The sequence below is a fragment of the Acomys russatus genome, chromosome 2 (assembly GCF_903995435.1).
Source record: "Acomys russatus chromosome 2, mAcoRus1.1, whole genome shotgun sequence".
Taxonomy (NCBI): domain Eukaryota; kingdom Metazoa; phylum Chordata; class Mammalia; order Rodentia; family Muridae; genus Acomys; species Acomys russatus.
Window position 1 is genome coordinate 71,347,505 of NC_067138.1, and position 26,165 is coordinate 71,373,669.

The window sequence follows — 26,165 nt, forward strand, 5'->3', positions numbered from 1 at the left end:
GAGTTCTCTGGCTGGCATGGGAACACTGGAGGGTCAGGAATGAAGGACCTCTAGAAGTGATCCAGGTCAGCCATCCCCTAGGAGGGTGGGGACACAGGACATAGGGACACTTCAGTCTAGCTCATATATTCATGAGAAAATGTAGGCTTATGCTGCAAGAGTTTAGAATTTTCTTTTGTTTTTGTTTTTGTTTTTCAAAGCAGGGTTTCTCTGTGTAGCCTTGGCTGTCGTGGACTCATTTTGTAGACCAGGCTGGCCTCAAACTCACACCTCCCTCTGCCTCCTGAGTGCTGGGATTAAAGGTGTGTGCAGAGTTTGGAATTTTAAGAAATAACCAGAAATCCAGTTTTTAAATGGGAAATCTGATTTTAAAAATAGTTGAAAATTAATTTAAAAAAAAAAGAAAATTAATTTTTTGAAAACATGTAACACTATTCAGGAGAAAAGAAGGGAATAAGGGAGAGAAATGAGACCCTGTTGGGGGTGTCTGACCAGGAGTTGCCAGTCACTGGGTGGGGATGTGTGATGAGGACACAGGTTACATTACTGGCAGGCATACAGCCACCTGGCCACTGCGCTTGGTTTTGGCTTCTAGGACTCTTGCATCCCAAGTGCCTTCTGGGGTCTTCTCTAGCAGTATGGGATGGGGGCAGAGCCGACATTCAGACACAGCTCTAGGCACCCAGAGAGAAAGAAGTTATCTGCCTGATGGCAGAGAGTGGGGCTCTAAGTCCTGCGTTTCCACTTTCCATGAGGAGACTGAGGCTAGAAGAGGAAAGGGAAGAGCCCACCCTCGTGCTCTTAAGTGGAGTGGATCGTAGGCTCAGGACACCAGGCTAAGTCCTGTGGCAGAAGATGAGAGGAACAATCATTCTTAGAAGTTACTGGAGGATCCCCGAACCCCGTGCCTGAGGACAGACCCTGCTGAGTTGGTGGCACTTTCCCCAATCCTGGAACTGGCAATCCATTTGGTCTGGTCCACGGTGGTTCGTGCGTGTGGCAGCCTTCCAACGTCCTTCACAGTCAGGATGAGGTGCCTGGATGACTTGAGCAGCTTCACCGCCTCGTCATGCAAGATGCTGAGAAAGCTCCGCCCATTCACCTCCAGAATCTGGTCCCCAACCTGCCAAGACCCAACACCGACCCATCACATGGGCTATCCTCGTCCCAGCTCTCCTCTCGCCAGACAGAGATGAGGTCAACGAGGTTCAGGGGGGCCTATGTGGATGTCTAGGGTCACACAAGAAGGAAATGACAACTTGCTTCCAATCCCAACCCTGAGCCCTGCTCCTGTCACTAGAAAGGGGCACTTCCTATCTAGTGACAGCTTTGAGGCTAAGGCTACTATTACATTGCCCAAAGTCCCCCATCAGAAGCAAGCCAGCTCAGAGACCAGAGGAGCGGGGTAGGGGGCAGATGAACTAACTGAGGGTGAGATGACAGGAGTGAATATTGACACCTGTTGTTTCCATATCTGATTCTTTCTTTACTGTTGAGATTTCTTATCTAGCACATGCTCTCTTTTATTTATTTTATGGGTATGGATGAGTGAGTGCACTGTATGTACGTGTGCCTGGTGCCCATATAGGCTAGAAAGGGGTGGCAGCGGGGGAGGGGGGTCGTATCCCTGGGAAGTAGAGTTGCAGGTGGTCGTGAGCCAACACTGAGAACTGAACCTGGATCCTTTGGAGAAGCAGCAAGTCCTCTTAACCACGGTGCCTTCTGTATCCCTAGCTCACATTCTTTTGTCACATTAGAATGTCAGCAATACTTTAACTTAACTTAGTAAAGAGAAAACCCACAGTAACTGAGATACCCAGCCTCTCACTGAAGGAGGACACACTGCTGGGAGTCTTATGACAAGGAAGCAGCTTTATTTTGTAATATAAAACAGCAGACAAGTGAACATGTGTAAAAGGAAAAGATTATATAGAGACAAAGCTGGAAGAGGCAGGAGGAAGATGCTGCAGTGTGCAATGGGGAGCGCCGGATGGAAACTCAAGGGACTTTCTCTTCCAGAAGGTTTTCAAGCCCATGGATGGAACAACATCACGCCTGCTGTAACCTGAAGGGTAGCTGGCCCGCCTGCTGGCTATTCTCAGCTATATTTCCTTCCCTCCTTCTGAGCCCACAGTATCAATGGTGGGGTTGTCCGACTCTCCCATGGCCCAAACTGCTTGTGGGAGTGTGCTATTCAGTGATGTGGCTGCCTCCGAGTCAGTTATACCACTATAAGTGACTTCATTGAAGTCATTGGCCCACTAAACTGGACCTGGGTGGAACTGTTTCTTTGGCTTGTCACTGACGCCCAATCTGGGGAGAAGAGATATTTGTTTTATCTCCTTGGGAAAAGTTAGACAAGAGGATGCTAACCCTCAGCTTGTGATAACTGCACTAGTGAGGGAAACTGCAGGTGCAAACCTGGGTCAATCTGGCCCAAGGCCCATCTGCTTTCTGTTCCTGCAGCCAGCCAGTTGCTGCTAGGGATCCACAGGGCCTGGCTTCCAATCCAGCCTATCCAGAAGCCATCTTCCCCTTTCCCCCACCCTTGGTGGCCTCTGTCTTGGGTCCCCACCTGCTCATTTGGTGGTTTCTGAGTCAATACTTTCATCTCTGTGGGTTTACAGTCAAACATCCACAGTCTTCATGGAGGAGACTGGTAATATGTGGCTAAGAGCTTCAGAGAACATTAGACCCAGGTTCAAGTCCTTTCCCTGCTATTTCCATACCGTGTGACATAGCCCCCACAACCTGCCTCTTTCCCAGTAGCTTTCATGCCCCACTCTCCTCAGGTGGATGTGAATTGGAGTCTTGGCTCAGGATTTTCCTCCTCTGGATGTCATTATCAGTGCCTGTCTCTATACACCATCAAACACTGGCACCACCCACAATGACATGTCTCTTCCTTTCCACTGAGCTCCCAATTGAAAACGTGGAACAAGACCCAACACTGCCCGAGGGTGATGCCAGCAAGTGCTTAGGCAATGCATCTTCCTCACAATGGTCTGTATTTTGTCATTTCTATCTTGGTCCATCTCTCTTGCCCACAACATGGGAGGGCTGCTCCCAGCACTAGCCTTCTTGTGCATGGAGAAAAATCTACCTCCCTCTAGAGTCACTTGCCCGAAGCCTGCCGGGCAGCACCCCAGGAGTCATGGCACTGTTCTGGGATCTCAGCTATGGGGGGGGGCACAGTCAAGGATGCACATTTCATATTCCAGTGTTTCATTTTCATGAGTGTCCCTCTGCAGCTTCGACTTTTTGCCTTCCTTTTCACACCCTCTATTTCAGCATGCAGCTTAATTACAGGCACTTACTTCTGGGAGAGCAGCTATGCCCAGGCATGTTTCTGACAGCCAGGCTCTGGATCCCGCTGGGGGATGGCCTGTAAAGAATGAGCCCATTCATAGGCCTGTGAGGCTGGACTGGAAGCCGGATAAGACATAGGCCAACTTGTTCCGTGGGAGCTTCAGATAAGAAGCAAGTACTTAGAATGATGGGTGCGTGGTCCCAATATCCAGAGTCACCATACAAGTCCCCTCAGTGACACCACTAGCTTGTGTGGCATTCTTATGGTCATGGGCTTCATGGTGCTTACTGATTAGGCCTGGCAGGTCCAAGAGCGGCTGCAAATCACCTGTAGAGACCAGGCTGATGGGCTATCATTGTTATGAATGTCAGTCTTCCTCCTAGCTTGGATTCAGTGGCTACTTTTACTATAATCTGAGCCCATGAGTGAGTGGTCCAGCGCAGCGAAGGCTTCAGCTACACCACAGGGTATCTATGTGTTGGAATTTCAGGTTGACTAGCTGAGCATTGCTCCCTTGGGCCTGCTGAAAAAGCCTATCTCTGTAAGAGGAGGCAGAGGTGGAGGGCTTCCCTCTTATGCAGGTGGAGAACTGCAGGGTCTGGAAGCAGGATACAGGTAGACCAGATGGATATGGAGTCCCTCGTCCTTTTGTGGCCTCTTCCCCCAGAGCTCAGCTGGAAACTACTGTGATTGAGGGGTTAGCGTCAGGCCCTCCAGAATGCCCACCCCAGCATCTGACCTAGTCCAGGTCACTCTACTCTCTAGGTACCTTTACTCCCTCTTGCCCTCTCCTTGTAGGAAGGTGTGGTGTTTGAGTAAGAACGGGCCCTATAGGTTCATATGTGTGAATACTTGGTCTCCAGTTAGTGAAACTATTTGGGAAGGAGTAGGAGGTGTGGCCTTGTTGGAGTGGGCATGGCTTCATTGAAGGAATGTCTCCTTTCAGGTTCAAAAGCTCACACCAGGCCCAATCTCTCTCTCTGCCTGCAACTAGTACAGCAGGTGTGAGCTCTCAGCTACTGCTCCAGTCCCATGGCTGCCAGGCTACCATCCTCCCAGGCATGATGGTCATGGATTAACCCTGTAAACTGTAGGCAAGCTCCCAGTTAAATGCTTTCTCTTAAATGCTGCCTTGGTCATGGCGTCTCCCCACAGCAGTAACTGAGACCAAGGGTTTCATGCACCTCAGCAGCTGTCAGGATGGACGTTGACTGTTCTCTGTGACTCTCCAGTTAAGAAACCACTCTCAGGAAAAGCCAGTGTGTCTCACTCAATGTGTTCCATGGGGTGGGATGTTGTGTCTCCACACTGCTGCCCTACTTTAGAGGCCACACAACTATGACACAGTAGCCCAGTGGCCTGCACCACTCTCTCCACTCTCTCAAATTACACCCCAAGTGTCAGTGTTCTTATCGGTGGGATGGGTATGGTGTTCTAGCCAGTCCCAGGTCACTGTGAGAACCAACAGAAATACCCAACACAGAGAGAGGGATACAAGGCTCTCCATCTGCTTCCTTCCAAAGAGAAGAGATATTAAAGTCATACAGGAAGTGGACGAATAAGTAGCACCAAGCCCTGCCCCCAGTCTCTGCCACCTTCATCAGCCCAGTGGGAGGGTTAGCCAGTAGGGAGGGGAAGGGCCATTCCATCCCTCCATTGCTTCCTTGTACCTTTGCCCTGTGTCATGAAGCTGGAGGAGACTAATGTCACCCTCTCAAAGAAAAGCCAGGAGCTCTGTTCACTGAGATGTGATTTTTTTTCTCCCCAGCCCAGAGTGAGATGTTGTTCATGTAAAAAAGGGGAAAAATAAATGAGCAAAGATACTATGTTCATCAGAACCTTCCCTCGGGTCTCCTACACATGGGGAAACAGAGGTTCAGCAAGGACACATAGCAGCAATGACATAGCCCAGGAGCCAATGCAGGGAGCTCTCAACCCTGGGCCAAGGGTGATGTGATGGACCATCTGATATCGATCAGCTTGCTGTGGGTGCTGATGGGGCACAGAGAATGTACCTTTAGCTTATTTGCTACCATAGTCCCCCTCCCCCTTTGGCACTAGTTGTAGAGAAGGAGAGCTGGACTGTGGGGAGGATGTCCTTCATTTTAAGGCAGAGAGAAACCTGCCCTATCAACCCCAGGCTGCCCAGTGCCAGGTCCATGTCTTAGCGCCCTGAGAAAGTGAGACACACAAGCAGAGAAAGGGTACCACTTTCCTCTGAACTTGGCCACCCCAGGAGGCAGGATCCACTCCCTACAATGTGTGGGACCCACACAGGAACACCAAGGCACTGGCCCTCAGAGGCAGGCGGGGGGGGGGGGGGGTGGCTCATGCAACCTCCAAGAGACCTGTGAGAGACATTTCCATGGTTCGTAGCTGCTACCCATGAAATGAGAACAATACCCTGATGAGTGGGTCACCTGAGCAGCTGCATGAGAGACCAAGAAGAACGTGGATTTCTGAAGGGGTTCTCAGAGTCTGTTTCAGATTTTGCTACTTGTGCACTGTGTGTACGAGTTGCCTCCTTCCCCAGTTACTTCCTCTGGAAAACTTAGGAAATGTCAGTTGCTACCCATGGATGGGTTAACATGCCCACCATTGTGTCTCCCACACTTCAAACAGAACGTATTAGGTGCTCGCCAAACACTTACAGGATGCACAGAGAGAGCACCGGAGATGGCCTGTGTATAGCAGTGCTCAACACGTGTTGGTTGTGTTTCTGAAAACTCCTGCTTATCCTGACACTCTGACCGCTCACTCACCAAATAAATCCTGCCACTCTGTCCTTCAGAGTCCCTCCTGCCATACACCCTCGTCGCCTCCTGCTCCCAGCGTCAGCTGACCACCTCCCGGCACTGACCACCCTGAAGCTCCCATTGCTGTCTCAACTTACAGACATCTGGGCTTCTGCCCAGAAGTGAACGTGACAAGACTGAAAACATGGCCTAGTATCCCAGCCTGCACAGTATTGACCCTCCTTTAAGAAAAGACACACTATGAGGGGCGTCTCACAAAAATGTTTCTGATCAATCTACACATTAAAAAAAAAACTGCTTTTATGGATCTGCCAACTTTTAATTAAGCAGAAGCTACAATTGGGGTTTCTTGTGTGTCTGTGTAGGGAGTGGCTCCTATAGAAGAAGAATGGTATCAGCAATAACTTGAAAATTTTCAGTGAAAAATATTCATTAGCATAAATAATGTTCTCAAATGTCTTCTAAATGATAATCATCTGATAATGCTTTTTACTTGAAATTAAAACAAGAAGAATGAGGAGGAGGAGGAAGAGAAAAGACATTCTGGGTGCAGTAAAGTATACCTATAATTCCAGTGCCTGGATGCTGAGGCAGGAGCATCACAAGTTTCTGGCTAGGCTGGGTTACAAGCAAGGCACTGCCACAAGGAAACAAGCCAACCAGCCATCCTGCCCTTCATTCACCTTGTACCATGGTTGTCTGTAGGTTTCACAACACACACACACACACACACACACACACACACACACACACACACACACACAGGAGGAATTCTGTTCACACCTGTGAGAGGGCTTGAGAAAAGTGAGGCGGGGCAGCAGGTGGCTCTGAGATCCCTCAGCAGAGGATGTTAGGAAACAAGTTTGCCAAGAGCTCCATCTCTGTGCCACTGAGACGGGATCATTCCCTTGGGACCTGCAGGGGAAGGACCCAAGGGCTTCCTGCTTCCATCCCAGGGCTCCATAGACATGAAAGGTTCGTGGAACCCTCTAGGACTCTACCGAACCCCAGAACTCACTGAAGTGGACTTTGGGGTCCCAGGCAATGTCCTGCTGATTACAGTGTCAGCACAGTTCGCATGCCTGTTCTATTAAGGGGTTTTATTGCAATTATGAATCTTTAATAGTTTTCCATGTCAGGTATAAAACTTTAATGGGCTCCCCCCCACACACACACACTCCGCCCCTTTCACTACAAGTGAACAATGCAGTTTTAATTAGACAACATTCATTTTCCCCAACAGTTCAGAAGCCGGCAAACTTTGCCCGTATTTAAAGAAACAACAATGAAAGATTGAGGTCAGTGTGACGCTGGGGTGGGAGTCACAACTAGGTTGAAAGGGGCAGGTCACACACTTTGCCTCTACAAACTTGGATTTTGCTGTTCCTCTGTCCCAAACACTCCTCCCTCCATTCTTTACCTGGAACCTGCCTGCTCAAATAGCACTGCGTCCAAGGCAGGAATCACTGATCCACGCGTGCCCTATCATGCGTGTCTGATCCTGCTGGATGGCACTATAGAAAGTCAGTGTTCCGCACCTTTGGAACGGCACCACGCAGAACATGTTCCACAGAGCCCTAGGGTGAGCAAATAGGCAGTTAAGTGAACTGATGAATGCCACTGAGCCAGGCCCTGGCCCTGGTCTCCAGCAGACAAGCATGAGACAATTCCCTGTTAGGTAAATGTTGGCTTTGATGAGGTCTGGCCTTGTGAGAGGCAGGGCCTTGCAGCCCAGCTCCACAGAGTGAAGCAAGAAAGAACAGGTGGCTTTGCAAGCACATGGACAGCCAAAGAGGTAGAAAGACAGACCACAACTTTATTTTTGTAGGAACCACAGAGACCTGGGGAATGGAATGTGCTATGAATCCCCTTATTCTACGGGAAGGGAAACTGGAAGGCTGGGGAGATGGCTCCGTGGGTAAAAGTGCCTGCTGCCCATACCTGTTAACCTGAGTTCAAGCCCTAGAGCCTAAGCTGGGTGTGCTGGGGTGCGCTTGTAATCTCACCACCCCTACCAGGAGACGGAGGTGGAGAGACAAGAATGGCTTGGAAGCTCTCTGGCCAGGCAGCTTAAAGTACACATCACAGTGGCAGAAACTAGAGAGAGCTCCCCTCAAAACAAGATCGGAAGACTCCCCAAACTTGTTTTCTGGCCTCCATTTATCCTCTATTTTGCACACAGGCATGTGTATGCCTGCATTCACACACATGCATAGAATGAGGTATGAAGGGAGAAAAGAGGAGAGGAAGGAAGGAAGGAAGGAAGGAAGGAAGGAAGGAAGGAAGGAAGGAAGAACAAAATCTGGAGCGAGGTGTGGGATGCTCTTGTACTTCCAATGTACTAGGGCAACTGGCCAGATGTGGTCAGTCTACTGACTCACTTTGGGATTCTCAGTGGATCTCTCAGTTCTGAGGTTCAAGTCCACAGCCTTCCTAGACAGACAGTGATCAGTCAGAAGATAGCAGGGGGAATCCCATTTGTGACGGCAACAGAGACAAATACTTAGGAACAGACAAGAAATGTATAGCACTACATGAAGCAGACTTGAAGCCATCCCATATCACAAGAAGTAGATTCAAAGGGCAGAGGCAGAGGCAACCCCAATGCTGGAGGGCTGGGCACTGCCCAGTTGCAGCTCTTTGCTTACTCTTTGCAAAGGCAGCCTAGTTCTAACTGCAGCCAGAATTTGTCAGGAGTTAGCATAAAAGTTCATGTGGAAAAATAAAATCGTACGTGAAGGGCTTCAGTGTTTACTGCAGAGTCATAACGTAGTAACTATTGCTTACAGCAGTCCTTGGTCCACTCAAAAACAACAAAGAGAAGAGTTGCCAAGGTCCCCAGCACATCTGAGCAGATGGAAGGGTTATCCCCTGGACTGGTCATGGCGGGTAGCGGACCCATGTGGGATGCTGTGCTGGGCCTTCACAGCGATGCATGATGCTATGTCTCAATATGCTAGAAAATAATATGGCAAAGAAAAAGGCAGATCTGGAAAGGCTCGACAGTGTGTACTTCAACTCTGTGACAGACGGGAAGATGGAGACAGATAGAAATATATAAATGGTGAGACGATCAAAGGGGCTGGCTTGGGAGTGGGGAAGGGGGAGACTAGTGAGAGGGAGGGCAAGTGGGACAGGGGGGGTTTAGGGAGGGGAAGCTACTCTGGATGACACTGAAATGTCGGCGACACGGCATTATTCAACCAATAAACCCCACAGAACTGTGAGCGTGAATGTAAATTACAGGCTCCTGTCAATAATGTAAACCACATTGCCTCATTAACTACAGCACGTGTGACTCTTACACACTAATCTGTGAGGTTGCTAACAGGGCGGTGGGAAGCCCACACCGGCAGAACACCTACCCTGTGCACAAGGCCCTGGCTGCACTTCTAGTAACACAAAAATAAAACTAAGCAAATAAACTATAATAACAAAGTAACAACTAGAGGGGAAACTTCATGAACAGGGGAGGCCGGGGACATGGTTAGGGGTGGGGATGTGGTTAGGGGTGGGGGCACTGTGTGAGAACTCTGCACTGTAGGCTCAAATTTCTCTAAATCTTAAATACGCTTCAAAATAAATGTATTAGCCTTTAAAAATATAATAATTGTATTAATCAGAAATCATTTAAAAGTATGAATAATGGTACATTTATTTTAAAATTGAAATTTATTTCAATTAATTAATTACTTTTTTAAAGTACTGAGCACTGCACCAAGGCATTCATGCTTGCTAGGCAAATGCCCTCTTACTGGGGATATAGTACCACTAAGTTGCCCATGGTGGCCATGAATTCATTCACTATGTTAGCCAGGCTGGATTTCAATTTGAGATCCTCCTGCCTAGGCCTCCAGAGCAGCTAGAATTCCAAGCCTGTGCTTCCAAGCCAGGGAGCTCTTATATTTAGGTTTAAAACGTAAATAAAGATGATGAAAAATTTAAATGCAAGAGAGGTTCTGAAGATCCTGCTACATAAATGAAAGGGTAGCTAGGGGCAAGGTCTCTCTCTCTGGGGTTGCAACAGGGTGACTCTGATTGGGAAGATACAGGCAGTGGGACTGACTACCTGGAGACAGACCAGGAACACCTGGAACCACAGATGTGACACAGGTGTGTTATTGATCGTTCCGGCAGAGGCAGACTTTGTAAGGTGCAGTACTGGGATAACGGTAGCTATCTAACAAGAGATGCACTATTTCACACCAAGGAACACATGCCCAAGTGGGTAAGAATCAAAAGGGAAAAGGCATTCATAAATATTTCAGCAGTTGAGGCTTTACTTTAGGGGAAACTTGCACTCACAAGTTTCTGGGTTGAATAGTCTGCACTGTAAAACCAAACAGGAGAGTATTTCAGGGGGTAAATGGTAAATTACTCTATCGTGGGCATAAAAGAGCATTTTCTAACTAGAACTTAGATGCAACAAAAGAGAGGACTATGATCAATCAATGAAAAAAAAAAAAACAAAAACAATTTATGCACTGGGAAAGGGCCCATAAAGTCAAGAGGAAATGACCACTGCATACTCTAGACTGATTAGCTGTAATCCCGCCCACACCCAGCTCATACCTGTATTAGTGACTTTTCTCCCCACTGTGACCAAATACCTGACAAGAAGCAGGAAAGAAGGGTTTTCTTTGGCTCAGTCTGTCTTTTCTGTTGCTGTGATAAGACACCATGGCCAAGGCAACTTACAGAAGAGTTTATTTGGTCTTAGAGTTTCAGAGGGCTAGAGTCCATGACCATCATGGCAGGGAGTATGGCAGGCAGGCTGGCAGGCATGGTGCTGGGTATGTAGCTGAGAGCTCACGTCCTGATCAACAAGCATGAGTCAGGGAAAGATAACTGGAAACGTCCTGGGGATTTTGAAACCTCAAAGCTCGCTCCCTCCCAGTGATGCACCTTCTCCAACATGGCCACACCTCCTCATCCTTCCTAAACAGTCCCACTAACTAGGGAACAATTATTTAAACACATGAGCCTATGGGAGCTATTCTTATCCAAGCCACCCCACAGTCTAAGGGAGTAGAGGGCACCTTGAAGGAGAAGGCATGGCAACAGGCAGCTCCGTGGCAGAAATGTGCAACTGGGATACCCTCCTCACATCTTAGCACAACAGAAAGGAGAGATAGGACAGGAAGTGGGGCTAGACCTTTCATAATCAAACCATAAAGAAAATGGAGGCTTTGCAAAAAGAGATCAAGTTAGGGAGGTCAGAAGGGTGGGCCCCTAATCCAAAAGGGCTGGTGGCCTTTTGAAGAGACAATAAAGCCCTCTCTTAGCCACGTGGAACCTGGGGAGAAGCCAGCCATGAAATCATTCTCACCAGGAGCCATACTAACCTGGAGGAAATAAATGTCCACTGTTTTGGCCACTCTGTCTACACTGTGTCAATCAGCCTGAGTTAACTCAGAGACAAGGCAGGAGTGTGGGTAATATATATTCCCAAGGCTAAAGAATGCTTAAATTGTGTGTGTGTGTGTGTGTGTGTGTGTGTGTGTGTGTGTGTGTGTGTGTGCGCGCGCGCGCGCGCGTGAGCACGCCTGCATGCATGTATGTGTGAGTGCATCCAAAACAAATCACAAAAATGACAAAATGGCCCCTGAGCATATGAAAACACAATTCACCTTCACTCATAATAAGAAAATTGCACAGTAAAACTATAACAAGATATAATTTCTCACCCATCAGACTGGAAAAAAAGATTTAACAGGTGACAGTACTTGTCAGAGCTGGAGAAATAAGCAGACTCTCAAACACCCCGGTGGGAATTCAGGATGGAATATCTTAGAAGCCCTTTTCTGAAAATTTCTCATGAAAGCATGCTTCCAAAAGAAAATACATAAATGCATGGCTACTCATTGCGGCAGCATTTGCACTTGCAAAAATAATTACAATAAACTAAATGTTCATACAGACAAGAATGACCAAATAAACTAGTACAGAAATAGATAGAAAACAAATAAAAAATGATAAAGGTCCAAATGCACAGACACAAATGATGTCCTAAATAGCACATTAGCAGACCCAAATCCAAAAGAATACTTATGGTGCGCTACCTTATACACCACATAAGAAAGAGAAGTGGGTCTGCGAGAAATCACTTGCTCTCAAGCTTGAGAGCTGTAGTTCAATCCTTAGGACCCATATGGTGCAAACAGAGATCTGACTTCCACAAGTTTATCTTCTGAATTATACCTGCAAGAGGTGGTACATGTACAAGTGCAGGCACACACACACGCACAAGGACACACCAAGTTAAAAAAAAAAAAAAAAAGAAAAAGAAAAGTCCCTAACGACAGACTTTCTGTTTTTGATCACTGTCCTGATAGATTATTAAATGAATGTCTTAGGAGATGAAAACACACAGAAGCAGTTGGGAACACAGCAGTGAGATGTACAATTCTATGGAGTTCTTTACAGTGTGTGTGTGTGTGTGTGTGTGTGTGTGTGTGCGCACGCGCGTCTGTCTGTCTGTCTGTGTCTATGTGTATGTACTCACCTGTGTGTGCATATGGAGACAAGAGGTTAACGTCAGTGTCTTCTTCAATTGCTCAACTTACTCTTTGAGACAGGGTCGTGCTGAACCCAGAGCAGCCATTGCCGTAGATGGGTTAGACAGTGGAGCTCCTGGAAGCCTCCTGGCTCCACCGCCCAGGGCTGGAGTTACAGGCTCACTTGCCACATCTGGCTTTTCTGTGGGTATGATGCAGGCTCCCACGCTTGTGCAGAGAACATTTTGCCTGCTGAGCCATCTCGCTCATCCCACAGTTTTTAAGGCTAACACTATTTCAAGGTAAAAACACTTGAACAACAACAACAACAACAACAACAAAAAAAAAACCCTTCCAAGTTCAGTGCTTCATGGAGCATCAAAACATCAAACACAAGGTAGTGTTTCCTGTGCTAAGTAGTTGAGAAAGGATGTGACCCTGTCCTTCCAAATGCATATCACCTAATTGTCACCAGGAAGAAAGCAGCACACTGACGCCAGCACTGCATGGTGGAGACTAGGGAAGAACAGAGCCCAGGCCTGAGCTAGACTAGGTAGAGGATGTGTAGTATGTTCTGTATGAGTGTCCTGTGGCTGCTGTAACAAGCAATTATAAACTCTGTGGCTTAAAACAACAGTAGCTGGAGACCCAAGATCTTGGCATTCAGCGCGCACACACGATGCTTAAGTAGCAGGACTGCAGTGACTGCGGAGTGAGCAAGATCGGCTGTGCTGTGGACTCCAAAACGCCAGTGTCTGTGTTTTCCATGTGAGAGGAGAGCCCATGGGTGATGGGAATAAGTGGTCCCAGCCTCTGGCCACCCAACTCCTGAGATCTAGGGAAACAGTGCCAGGCTCTGGTCCATGGCTCTACCCATCTCCCTGAGGAGACCTGTCAGGCCTCAGGAGCTTACAGGCTCTCACTCCATGATGGTGGCACCCAGCTCTCAGAGTGACTGGGCAGCTGGAGCTCAGTGATTGCAGTGAGTGACCAAGTGGCAGGGCTGCTGACACCGGGAAGTCACCCGGTGAGAGGAGGGCTCCCAGGTTCCTAAGAAGACCTATGGGTTCTTGGGATCACACAAGCTAGATGCCCTCACTCCAGTCCCCTGCCTGTGGCTCCAAGTGGGCCACAGCCACTTGAGGATGACTTCAGGCTTTTTCCTAAGATCTAGCCACCAGTCCACAACCATAACCACCAGGCTGCTCCAGGAATATCCAGCCTCCTGCCCAGGGCTCTTCGCACACCCCAGAGAAATTCAGTGGGGATCAGGAACAATCAGCCAACTCCAGAGTCAATCAGCTGGCTAAAGGCCAGCGTAAGAACACAGTGAACTACAGCCAGGGCAATATGGCAACACCAGTTATCTCACAGCAAGCAGCCCTGGATACCCTAACACAACTGACACACAAGAAAATGACCTTGAATCCATGTTTATGAAAATGATAATAGAGGCCATTAAGGAGGAAATGAATAAATCTCTGGCAGGCAACATGCTCAGTAGCCAACCAAACATATAATGTACTCCACAGGGTTGTTGTGTTTGTTTGTTTTGTGTGTGTTTGTGTGTGCTTTTGTTTGGCTACAGTTGATGTGTGTGTGTGTGTGTGTGTGTGCATGTGCGTGTGTTTCTTTTGGATGGTGTTTTATTTTGTTTTCTTGGTTTTAATTTTAATTTTTTATTTTTTGAGACAGGGTTTCTCTGTGTATCTTTGGCTGTCCTTGACTTACTTTGTAAACATCATCAACAGAATACAAGAGATGGGGAAAGAATATCAGAGGTAGAAGATATAATCAAATAAATCAATATATCTATCAAAGAAAATGTTAAAAGTAAAAAAATTCCTGACCAAGAAATCAGACACTATGAAAAGATGAAACTTAAGAATAATAGGACTAGAAGAAAGAGAAGATTCCAGTTCTAAGACCCAGAAAGTATTTTCAACAAAATCAAAGAAGTAAAAAATCCCTAACCTAAAGAAAGAGGTGCCTGTAAATACACAAGAGGCCTGCAGAACACCAAACAGATCATATAAGAAAAGAAAATCCTCCCACTACATAATAATCAAAACATTAAATGTATGGAACAAAGAAAAAATATTAAAAGTTGCAAGGGGAAATGGCCAAGTAACATATAAAGGCAAACCTATCAAAATCATACCTGACTTCTCAACAAAGACTCTAAGAGCTAGAAGGGTCTGGAGCAGATGTCTTGCAGATAAGATATTCCATAACAAAACCAAATTTAAACAATATCTATGCACAAATCCAGCTCTACAGAAGATACTAGAAGGAATACCCAAGTAGGTTAACTACACGCAAGGAAACACAGGAAATAAAAAATTCTACCACAGCAAAACCAAAAGGACCCATCGTTCTGCTGCACACAAGAAACACACCTTAGCAATATAGACAGACATTACCTCAGAGTCAAGGCCTGGGAAAAGGTTTTCTAAGCAAATGGACCCAAAAAGCAAACTGGAGTAGCCATTTTAATATCTACTAAAATAGAATTTCAACCAAATTTAATCAAAATATATGGGAGAGGACACTTCATTCTCATCAAAGGAAAAGTCCACCAAGATGACAGCTCAATTCTGAACATCTATGCCCCAAATACAAGGACACCCACATTTGTAAAAAGAAACGTTACTAAAGTTTAGATCACTCATCAATCCCCACACATTAATAGTGGGAGACTTCACCTCACTCTCCCCACAGGACAGGTCATGAATACAGAAGTAAACGTAGAAATGATGAAGCTAAAGATATCACGAATCAAATGAAACTAGCATATATCTACAGCACATTTCACCAGAATGCACCACATGAAACCTTCTCCACATTTGACTATATAGTTGGTCACAAAGCAAGCATCAACTGATAAAAGAAAACTGAAATAACCCTTTGTATTTTATCAGATCACCATGGACTAAAGCTGGACCTCAACAACAACAGAAATAACAAAAAGCCTACACACACATGGAAACTGAACAATGCTCTACTCAATGATTATTGGGTCATAAAAGAAATAAGGAAATTGAAGTCTCCCTAAAATTCATTGAAAATAAAGGGATAACATACCCAAAGTTATGAGATACAATGAAAGCTAAGAGGAAAGTTCATAGCACTAAGTGCCTTCATAAAGAAATTGGAGAGATCTCATACCAGCAATTTAATAGCCCACCTGAAGGCCCTAAAAAAAAGAGAAGTGAACACACCCAAAAGGAGTAGATGGCTGGAAATAATCAAACTCAGGGCCGAAATCCATAAATTACAAGCAAAAAGAATACTACAAAGAGTCAATGAAACCAAGAGCTGGTTCTTTGAGAAAATCAACAAGATAGACAAAAACTTTAGCCAAACTAACTAAAAGGCAGAGACACAATATCCAAATTAACAAAATCAGAAATGAAAAGGGGAACATAACAGACACTGAGGAAATCCAAAAAATCATTTGGTCTTACTTCAAAATCCTATATGCCACAAAATTGGAAAATCTAAACAAAAGGGACAATTTTCTTGACAGACTCCACTTATCAAAGTTGAACCAAGATTGGGTAAACCATTTAAATAGTCCTACAGGCCCTAAGGAGATAGAAGTAGTCATTAAAAGTCTCCCAACCAAATAAAGCCCAGAGCCAGATGGGTTCAGTGCAGAATTATACCAGACCTTCAAAGAAGAGCTAATATCAATGCTCTTCAAACTATTCCATAAAATAGAAACAGAAGATACACTGCTAAACTCATTCTATGAAGCCATAGTCAGCCTGATACCTAAACCACACAAAGACCCAACAAAAAAAGAGAGAATTTCAGACCACTGGCTATTTCACCAAAAGCAATCTACAGATTCAATGCAATTCCCAGCAAGTTACCCAAACAATTCTTTACAGATCTTGAAAGAACAACCCTTAACTTCATATGGAAAAACAAAAAACCCAGAAGATATAGACAAACCTATACAATAAAAGAACTTCTGTAGGTATTTCCATCCCTGACTTCAAGCTGTACCACAGTACAACAGTAATAAAAGCTGCATGGAACTGACATAGAAACAGACTGGTGGATCAATGGAATTGAACTGAAGACCCAGAAATAAACCCACACACCATGGCTTAGTAAGGAAGAGTAGACAGGTGCTTTGCAGATGGGAGCCTCACTTTGGCATCACAAGTCATCACTTGCCAAAGAACATGTGACAGAATACTATAAAACTTATTGCACCATGCCTTCCAGGAATTCATCCCAAGTAAGCCATCATGGTGTAAAATTAAAAGTTGCAAAAGGAATTCAGATACCTCCGAAATGCCTACAAACTCATAACTGGTCAAAGACAACATCATATTTCCATCTAGTGCTCACTGCACTGTCACTAAAGATAATGCTGTAAAGTACTGTGTGACATATATTGGACACTTTTGCATGGCTATGACAAAATACCTGATAGAAATAGCATACGTGAAGAAAGGTTTATTTGGTTCATGGTTTCAGAGAGATGCCAGCCCATCATCGGAGGTAAGCAAGATGAAGGTGCTACATCTACAGTGGGGGAGCACAGAGGCAGTGGCTACTGACAGTGGATCCAAAGCAGAGAGCAAGACTGCACCTAAAGGTGGGCTGTAACCTTCAGAGGGTCACTAGTGCACTATCTCCTGCAGCTTGACCCACCTCACATCTCTTAATAGTTCAGTGCCCTTCAAAAATTCTCATGCCTTCTACAGAATGAAAATTCAAGACATGAGCCCACTAGAGGCATTTAAGATTCAAATCATAGCACCATATAATGATTTCCTCCCATTAACTGAAAATAAATAGATAAATAAGTAAATAAAATAAAACAAAAAGTCTAAGGTAGTTCTTAATCGTCGCAATAAGACACCATGACCAAGGCGGTTAATATGGAGCTAAGGGTTCCAGAGGGTTTGAGTCCTTTATCATGATGGCAGCAGGAAGGCAGGCATGGTGCTACAGCAGTAGCTGGGCGCTTACACATTTATCTGCAAAAAGGAGGCAGAGAGTCCTAACTGGGTCTAGCATAGGCTTTTGAAGCCTCAAAGCTCGCCCCAGTAACACAGCACCTACAACCACCCTGAACCTTTTACTCCTTCCCAAACAGTTCTGCTAACTGGGGATCGGGTACTCAAACATAGGAGCCTTTGGGGGCTGTCTTGATTTGAATGAGAGTGGCCCATAGGCTCATTGCTTGGTCACTAGGGAGCACCAGAGATTAGGAGGTGTGGCCTTGTTGGAGTAGGTGTGGCCTTGTTGGAGGAAGTGTGTCACTGTGGGTGGGCTCTGATCTTTTAAATGCTCAAGCCAGGCCCAGTGTTTGCCTGCTGCCTGTGGATCCAGATGCAGAACACACCATGTCTGCCTGTGTGCTACCATGCCTCCCACCTGATGACAATGCACTAAAACCTCTGATCTGTAAACAAGTTCCAATTAAACGCTTTCCTTTATAAGAGTTACCATGGTCACGGTATCTCTACACAGCAATAAAACATCAACTAAGACAGGGACCATTTTCATTCAAACCACCACACTCCGTTCCCTGCCTCCCGTAGACTTATAGTCATATTTTGGTGCAAAATGCATTTGGTCTAACTTCAAAAGGTCCCATAATCTTTTCAGTGTCAACCGAGTTTGAAAGTCTAAAGTCGCTTCTGAGATTCAAGGCAATCTCTTCACTGTAACTAGCTGTAAGCCCAAATCAAAAGACACATTACATACTTTCAACATACAATGGCACAGAATAGACATTAGCATCCCAAAGGGGAGAGACAGAGGTACAGCGAGAACTACAGGGCTGAAGCACATGGAGGAAAGGAGAAGACACTGTAAGAGCTGAGGACCAGCAAGTCGGCTAAGAGACTTAGCGTTTTCTTTGTATGACAAGGAAGCTGAATCCATGAAATTCTCAAAATATGGTTGTCTAAACAAAACAATGACAACACCGGTTGGCACGCCGGCATGTATGGGGGGAATCTCACAAGGCCCTGACCCCAGATAAAGAGCTACAGGCAATTGATGGCTGCTGAGTGTTCTCTAGGGATAAGAACCTTCATTGGCTGGTCAATCCCAGTAGTAACGACTAAACACACATACATATAAGCAACACTAAATGAATTCGTGTGTGTGTGTGTGTGTGTGTGTGTGTGTATACAGAATTACAGAATAAGGTTATGAATTTGAGGAGTGAGGATATATGGGAGGAGTTAAAGGAGAATGGAGAGATGGAAATGACATAAATACAGAGCTCATGTATGAAATTCTAAGAAAAATAATAAATTGTTTTTTAAAGGTGAAGAGTGATCAATGGAAACACCTGACATTGACCTCTGGCCTTCACACACACAAGCATGCATGTGAACATGCTCACATGCACCTGCATGCGCACGCACACACACACACAGAAATACGCATGCACACACATGCACATACACATGTACTGTACACACACATACATTCACATACACACAAACACACACATATACACACACATACACACACAGTCTCACACACACACACACATACACACACAGGATTATATAGTAGCATCTGCACTTTGCTGTTTTATTATCATTCTGTAACAGTTTTTTCCAACACAGGAGGATCCGGGTGCTTTTTTGTGAGTCTGTGAGGGAGGGCACAGCAAGGACTTTAATTCAATCTTGCTAATGTCTTAGTGTTTTTATTATACTTAATGTAGGCATAAACACCTGGAAAGAGTTTTACCAAAAACTCCCCATGGTGGACAGTGTACACATTTTCCTTTTGAACTTGGATTTTTATCACTATTAGCATTTCTCATTTCATGTGGTCTTCAATTATGGTAAGAGAACTGGAAAGAAAAATGCTCAATTATTCTAGGTGTGTGTCCTCAGTTGTAAATTCCGGAAACTTCAAGTTCATTTTCTATGTTCTGCAAAATTGTGTGTGTCAGATCCGAAGGGGGGAAAAATCCTATGGTGAGGGAGGAGGTCCCCTTCTGTCACAGGCCTAGGAGAGGGGAATAGGGTGAAAGAGGGAGGGAGGGGGGAATGGGAAGATACAAGTGAGGGGATAACAATTGAGATGTAATCTGGATAAATTATTTTTTTTAAATATCCAGCTCCCCTGGATTCTGTCTGCTAGACAAAAAACCAGCCCTCCCCAAGATCTTGTGAAGTCAGTTCTCCTACCAAAGGAGATGTTTCCTTTTCCATAGGCAGAAAGGACAAGCGGCTACCTGTGGTGCTGACAAGCATACCAAAGTGCACGCTGGCCTCCAGGCTCCCGCGGCATCAGAAGCACGTGTTACACATTCCAAAGCCCATGCTGGCGTCCTGGTCCTCCCCTGCTCTAAACTTCTCCAACTCATGGGCTTCCCAAGCTACCAATTTCTCCTTATAACCCTGCTATCTTAGCTAGGCCCTCTCTTATGCCTTACTCTCTTAGTCCTCTCTCTGCGCCTCTCCTGATCCTTGCCCTTGGCCCTCTCTTCATCTTCAGCACCGCCCTTCTTCTGGCTAAAGCCTCTTGGCTAGCTATGTTCAGTCTACTACTTTCTCTCCCTGCTCTTGACTCTTCCAGATGCCTCTGGCTGTATTCTCCTTCATATCTACAATAAAAAAGCTTTCGTTTAACCATAACTTGGAGCAGTCATGTTGCCCATTTGTACATCTGGTGCTGAAATCCTCAGTTTATACTGTGTATGAAGACCACGTGACCAGGAACAATGTGGTTAGAATAAGAACGGCCCCCATAGGCTCATATATTGGTCACTAGGGAGTGGTGCTATATGACAGGATTAGGAGGTGTGGCTCTGTTGGGGGTAGGGGGGCTTTGAGGTCTCAAAAGCCCACAGCAAGTCCAGTGTCTCCATCTTACTGCTGCCCGGGTATTGGGACATAGCTTCTTCTCCGCCATGTCTGCCTGTGTGCCGCCATGCTCCCACCATGATGACAACGGACTAAACCTCTGAGACTGTAAGCCAGCCCCAAATAAATGGTTCCCTTTATTAGAGTTGCTGTGCTCGTGGTATCTCTTCACAGCAACAGAAGACTGACCAAGACAGGTGAGGAGAAGAAAAAAATCCTAGAAAAATGTAAAAGATCTGAGGGTGCATGGCTTGGCCCAGATGCCATTTTCTCATCTTTCTCGAACATTTCTCTCTGTTCTTGGGGGACTGGGGAAGAGGAGCCTGAGGCTGCTCTGCCTCCTACCCTGCAAGAAACAGGTCCTCATCTGTACCAGAAAGAGTCTTTTAGCAATTTGGGATAAATCATTTCTGCCCCCAACCAGGCTTTGCAGCCTGCAGGCACAGATAGGCTGAGAAGTGTTTTTAAGCTTCTCTGCAAAGTTCCTCTGAGGTTTCTCTCATTTTGTTGCTCTTTTGAAAAACCTTATTTCAATTAGAAACAGCTAAATGCTTGACTTCAAGGGACCGGTCAGGTCAATTATTATAATGCAGCCATGGGATGGGATGTTATTATGTAACGCTTACAGATTGTGCTTAGGGGTTTTTAATCACTGCACATGGGAAGACACAAATGGAAACTATGGCACACAACACGGTCTACACAGCTTAATAACCAATCACCTAGGAAGTATATGGAGAAAAGCGTAGAAAATGCCAACAGATGACAACAGCCCAATGGTCCACTGGCTAATGAATGAACAGTGTGGTACCACCACATGATAGTGTATTATCTAACCATTAAAAATGAATACACTGACACAGGCTGCATAATACTAAGTGGAAGGAGCCAGTCCAAAAACCACATACTGTGTGATTCATAGACATGCGGTGCTCCAGGGGCAAAGATGAATATAGACGGATATAAGCGCTCCCAGGGAGGTAGAAGCCATGGTTCCATGGGTGCAGCTGGGGGGGGGTGCATTATTGAGAATGTTCTGAAATGGGAGTGGCTACAGATATTAGAAAGTGCTGGTGAGAACACGGGAGCAGGAGGGGCTTATAGTACATGACTCATATTTCAAAAGAAATTAATTAAGAGGCTAGGGCGATGGTTCAGGAGACAAAGCACCTGCCACATTAGCTTGAGAATGGAAGTTCAGATCCCCAGTACGCACAAGGCAGGTGTGGAAGGCACAGACAGTACAAACTGGCTAGCTGTGCTAACCAAATTGGTGTGCTTAAGCTTCAAGTGAGAGAGCCTGACTCGTTATATGAGATACGTGGTGTCAACCTCTGGCCTCCACACATGTGCACATATATGCATGTGTGTGCCTACATGTTTCTCATGGCACCCCAAATTCTGAAAGCCCTGATGCCTTCCAGCTACCAACCTCAGCTAATAGCTCCTCGGCTTATGAATTATGCAAGCCCAGGTGTGTCCAGCTGCTGCAAATAGATCTGAAACAGCTGTTAGGCCTAGTATCTCCGACCTTGTCCTATTCCCTGCCTCTCCTGCTGCCCTGACCTGCTCAATACCCTGTGTGCCCCCCTAACACTCCTCCATTTAATCTCTTCCTCCACTTCTCTGTTTGTGAATCCCACCTCCACTATCCACATCACACTGCACAAAGGCTTGGTTCTGTAGTGCCTGCCTAGGCATTGGGTGTGCAGACGGCTGGCAAGTATTTGCTCATAGAGTGATCATTGTACAGGGCCCAGGCACACAGATACTCGCTGTGTGTGGCTGAAATGGGCTTCTTTATGGGACACTGAAAGGCCTTCCTGAGAATGGCTCTGTCACCCTGCCTGTGTTCACGCCTGGCTTTGCTATGTTTTACCTGTGACCTTGGGTAAGTCACTGGGCCTCTGTAAACCTCACACCTATTGTGGAATCAGGCCAATGTTGGGAAAGTGGCAGGGACAGGGTCTTGTCATGATGGATGGGCGGGTTCTGTCAGGTCCCAAAGAAACCTGGGACAAGGCTTATTTAGTACTTGTAGCTCCTCCCAGCACGGCTCACCCAGCACCCTACCCTAGAACTCTGGGGCTCAGGGGCTGAGGTTACCTTCTCTTTCCCCAGCCTCTCATGCTATGTAGACCTGTTATTTTGGCCATGTGCTCGTTCGTTCCTCTGTTCCTCTTTTGGTCCATTTGCCCTCTCTCCCGTCATGGTCTGGTTCAGTCTGAACTTTTCCAGATGCCTCTGGCTGTACTCTCCCTCGTAGCTATAATAAAAAGCTATGCTTTGACCGCATCTAGGAGCGGTCAGGTCTTCATTTTCATTCTGGTTCTCCAAGTATTGTCACACTAATGATACCCATCTCTCTAGACTCCCAGCCAGAAGCAATTTCCAAGTGGATTCTGTATTTCCATAGAGAGTCTCCTGTGGAAGTTTAAATGCTTGTCCCCCTACAACCCATGTTGAAATTGAATTGTCACTGTAACAGTATTAGGTAAATGGGGCCTGTGGGCTGGGGCTACAGCTCAGTTGGTAAAGTGCTTCCACAAAGCCCTGGTTCCGTTAACAGCTCAACATGACCTGGGTGCTGTAGTGCAGGCATGCAATCTCAGTACTTGGAAGGTTAAGAGAGGAGCATCAGAGGTTTAAGGTTATTCATAGAGGCCTGCTTGGCCAGCACAAGATTCCATCTTTAAAAACAAAAACATAAAACCTGGAGCCAGGCCCTGTCCTTGGAGACGTGGCAGACACAATGACCATCTCTGTCTCGGGTCCCCACTCTGCTGAGGGCATTGTACAGAGGCCAAATGGCAATTCAGCATTTTTCTTTACAGGGCCACAGGGGTATAGGGCTAGGACAGCCACGCTGACGACAAATGTCAATGTGCTGACAGGTGGCCTGCTGCCCCCAGGAATGGGTCTGGATTCAAAGAAGCAGGTCAAAGCCCTGTGGAAGGTAATAAAAAGTAGCCTGGGGCCTTTCACATGGGCAGAGCAGGTGGGTTTCCTGATTTGAAATAGGCTCAGGGCAAGCTGCTGGGTCTGATAAAATGAGGTCAGGGCCATTGGGCCCTCCTCCTAGGACCACCTGAGGACAGCTGAGATGTCTCAGAGGAGGCACCTGGAGGGGCATGGCCTGCAAAAGAGGCCAGTGAGTGACACTTTTCTATCATAATCATGAAGATTCCATGATCTGGTCTCCTGGGGAGACCAGAGAGTGAGCAGAGACACCACACAGGGAGACACCACAGACACTCCAGATGCTTAGGGAGCCAGAACTCAGCCATCTGCAGTGGAAAACCCTGTCTCTTCTCCTTCCTTGCTTGTTGAGAACCACCTCCAAAAGAGCTGGTGGAACTAGCTAGAAGGGCATGAGAGGGAAGGGATGGAAACAAGATGTTTCAAGACTGGATCTTATCCCTTCCAATCCCAGATCCTCCACCTATTAGCTCTGTGACCTTAGGCAAGTTGCTTAACCTCTCTGTGCCTCAGGTAAAGCAGAGATAATAATGTCAGTGCTTCCTCCCTCAAAGGGCTAGAGGACTCACTGCAGGCAGAGCTGCAGCTGAGCACTGTGGCTGGCACAAAGGAGCTGACAATGTTGTACATCTGGAAAAATCAAAAAACTGTTCTGCTCTCTCACTGCCACCTCTTCTGTCATTTCCACCAGTCTTTTACTGGCTGTAGTCTGAGCAGCTAGAACTTTCCAGGTCCCAAACCTTAAGCAAGACGTGAAGGAATCAGGGCTCGCTGTTGGTGTACTGAAGGCAGGGATGGGGCAGAAGGGCACAGCTTATTATGTATGTCACACATACGCAGGGTTCCAGGCTGGCTTAGTGGTTCCCAGGCAGATGGCCAGATATCAGGGTACTGCCACTGCATCCTTGGTGTGTGACCTTGGGCAAATGTCAACCTCCATGAGCCTCAGCTTGTTGATCTTTAGTGAAGGGTGCTGAGCTGTCTACCACTGAGATGGTTCGAGACTCATCAGGTGCCCAGCCCAGATCCACTTCTCGGGTGATTTGGGTTGTCCTGGCTCTTTTTGCCTGGTGTCTCATGTAAAGGGTGGGGAAGCAGGAAAGGAAGGGGTCCTCTGCAGGCTTGGCTAGGACATGTTTTCTCTTCTCTACAACTAGCAAGATAATTTCTGCAACCGGAACACAGTTGGGTTCTAAAATAGTATTAACACTGAACTCATAGGGTGTCTGTGGTCAGCATGTTTTTTTTTTTTTTTTTTTTTCTCTGCCCTCCACTTTTCCCTTTATGGCCTTGAAGACACTGGTAGGAATGTTCTGGGGAAACACAGTCTTGCATCTGAACTTCTGCCCTCATTTCAGCCCCGTTGGTGCCTCTTCTAACCGGTATTGAGGACTCAGCTGTGCTGCGCTGATGTGATTTCCCGCTGCATGTCCCTATGCTATAATGGTGCCATGCCCAAAGCCCGCCTCCCTGCAAAATGGCAGTGCTGGGATGCTGTCCCAAACTAAAAGACTCTGGTGGGGGTAAACAGAGGCTTGTTATCAGGCAGATAAGTCTAAAGGTTTCTGTTTAGTAGACAAGCCAATTTCTCAAGGTGGTTTGCTTTTACCAGGAGCCACCTTTCCTTCTCCAGGAACCCCCTGTTAACCTTCCCCCAAAGTCCAACTACTTGTGGCAAGGGCTATTTGGATAGCCCATTTCAGCCCACGTTCGCACCCTGCTGACTGTCATGAAATTTGCTTGCTTTCCCACCTTTTTGCTCTTCACTCTGTACTTCCCCTTCCCAGAGATGGCCTTGGGGGTCTGATCCCCAAGAAATCTTTTTTTCTGCTTACTAAGTGAGCAGTAGCTCGGTAGTATCTTTGTACCATTGCTTATAAATGGTAAGTGTCCCTTTGCCTCCCTCGAATTGTTTACTCGGTCATTTCTATAATCACATCACTACAGCACCAGACGCATGATTACCCACTTCATTCTCCCTTGGCCCCTGGGAGCTCCCTCAGGAACCCCTGTGCACACTGACTATACTTCACTTATTAACTTTTTTCTTGGTCCTGTTTTAGCATGTCTTTGCCTTCTGGCACCTGAAATTACAAGCTTGGGCTAGCGCAATTGGTAGAGTGCTTGTGTAGCACACACAAAACTCTGGGCTGGATCTCCAGCACTGCATAAATTGGGTATGTGCTACAGGCCTGTGATCCCAGAACTTAGGATTATAAGAAGGCCAAAAGGTTAAGGCCATCTTCCCTACACAGTGGTCTGAGGTCAAGCTGGGTCCCTGGAGAACATCCACCGCCCCACACCTCTCCCCCCCCCCCCCCGCCCCACAAACACAGACAAGGTTTTAGTATGTAGCCAAGGCTGGGTTCAAATTAGTACTTTTTCTTATTTAGCCTCTAAAGTAACTGGGATTATAGCCCTGGGCCAGTATGCCTAAAAGAAAATCATAAAAAGAAAGTCAGAAACCCATCTTAGACTTTCCCCGTTGTTAAGTTTCAACACCACCACCCCCCAACACACACACAAGGCTGACATGCCCATTTAACATATCAAAGCAGACACTGAACTTCCCAGCCCAGGGGCTGAGCTTCCCTACCCTTATAGGTTGTTTCCTATATAATTTTAGTTTCCTGCCTTTTTTGTGCCTTTGGCCTCCTGGCTACTGTACCTGGTTCCCTCTCCCTGCTCTCCTCACATGGCTCAGATCATGACCACTCTGGACTCTCCCACATGTGTCTGGCTCTGCTCGCTTACATATCTA

General features: G+C 46.4%; 1 protein-coding gene across 3 annotated transcripts in view; it reads right to left on the reverse strand.

Annotated features, from left to right (window-relative positions):
• The window catches only part of Whrn (whirlin), an 89,072-nt gene that overhangs the window by 20,544 nt on the left and 42,363 nt on the right, over nucleotides 1-26,165 (reverse strand). For 2 of the 3 annotated variants that reach the window (XM_051163096.1, XM_051163083.1), the window contains exon 4: nucleotides 921-1,123. In XM_051163096.1, the coding sequence (XP_051019053.1) occupies nucleotides 921-1,123 (203 nt within the window). Of the gene's footprint in view, nucleotides 1-908; nucleotides 1,124-26,165 lie in introns of all 3 variants that reach the window. The other variant, XM_051163088.1, reaches the window with a different exon arrangement.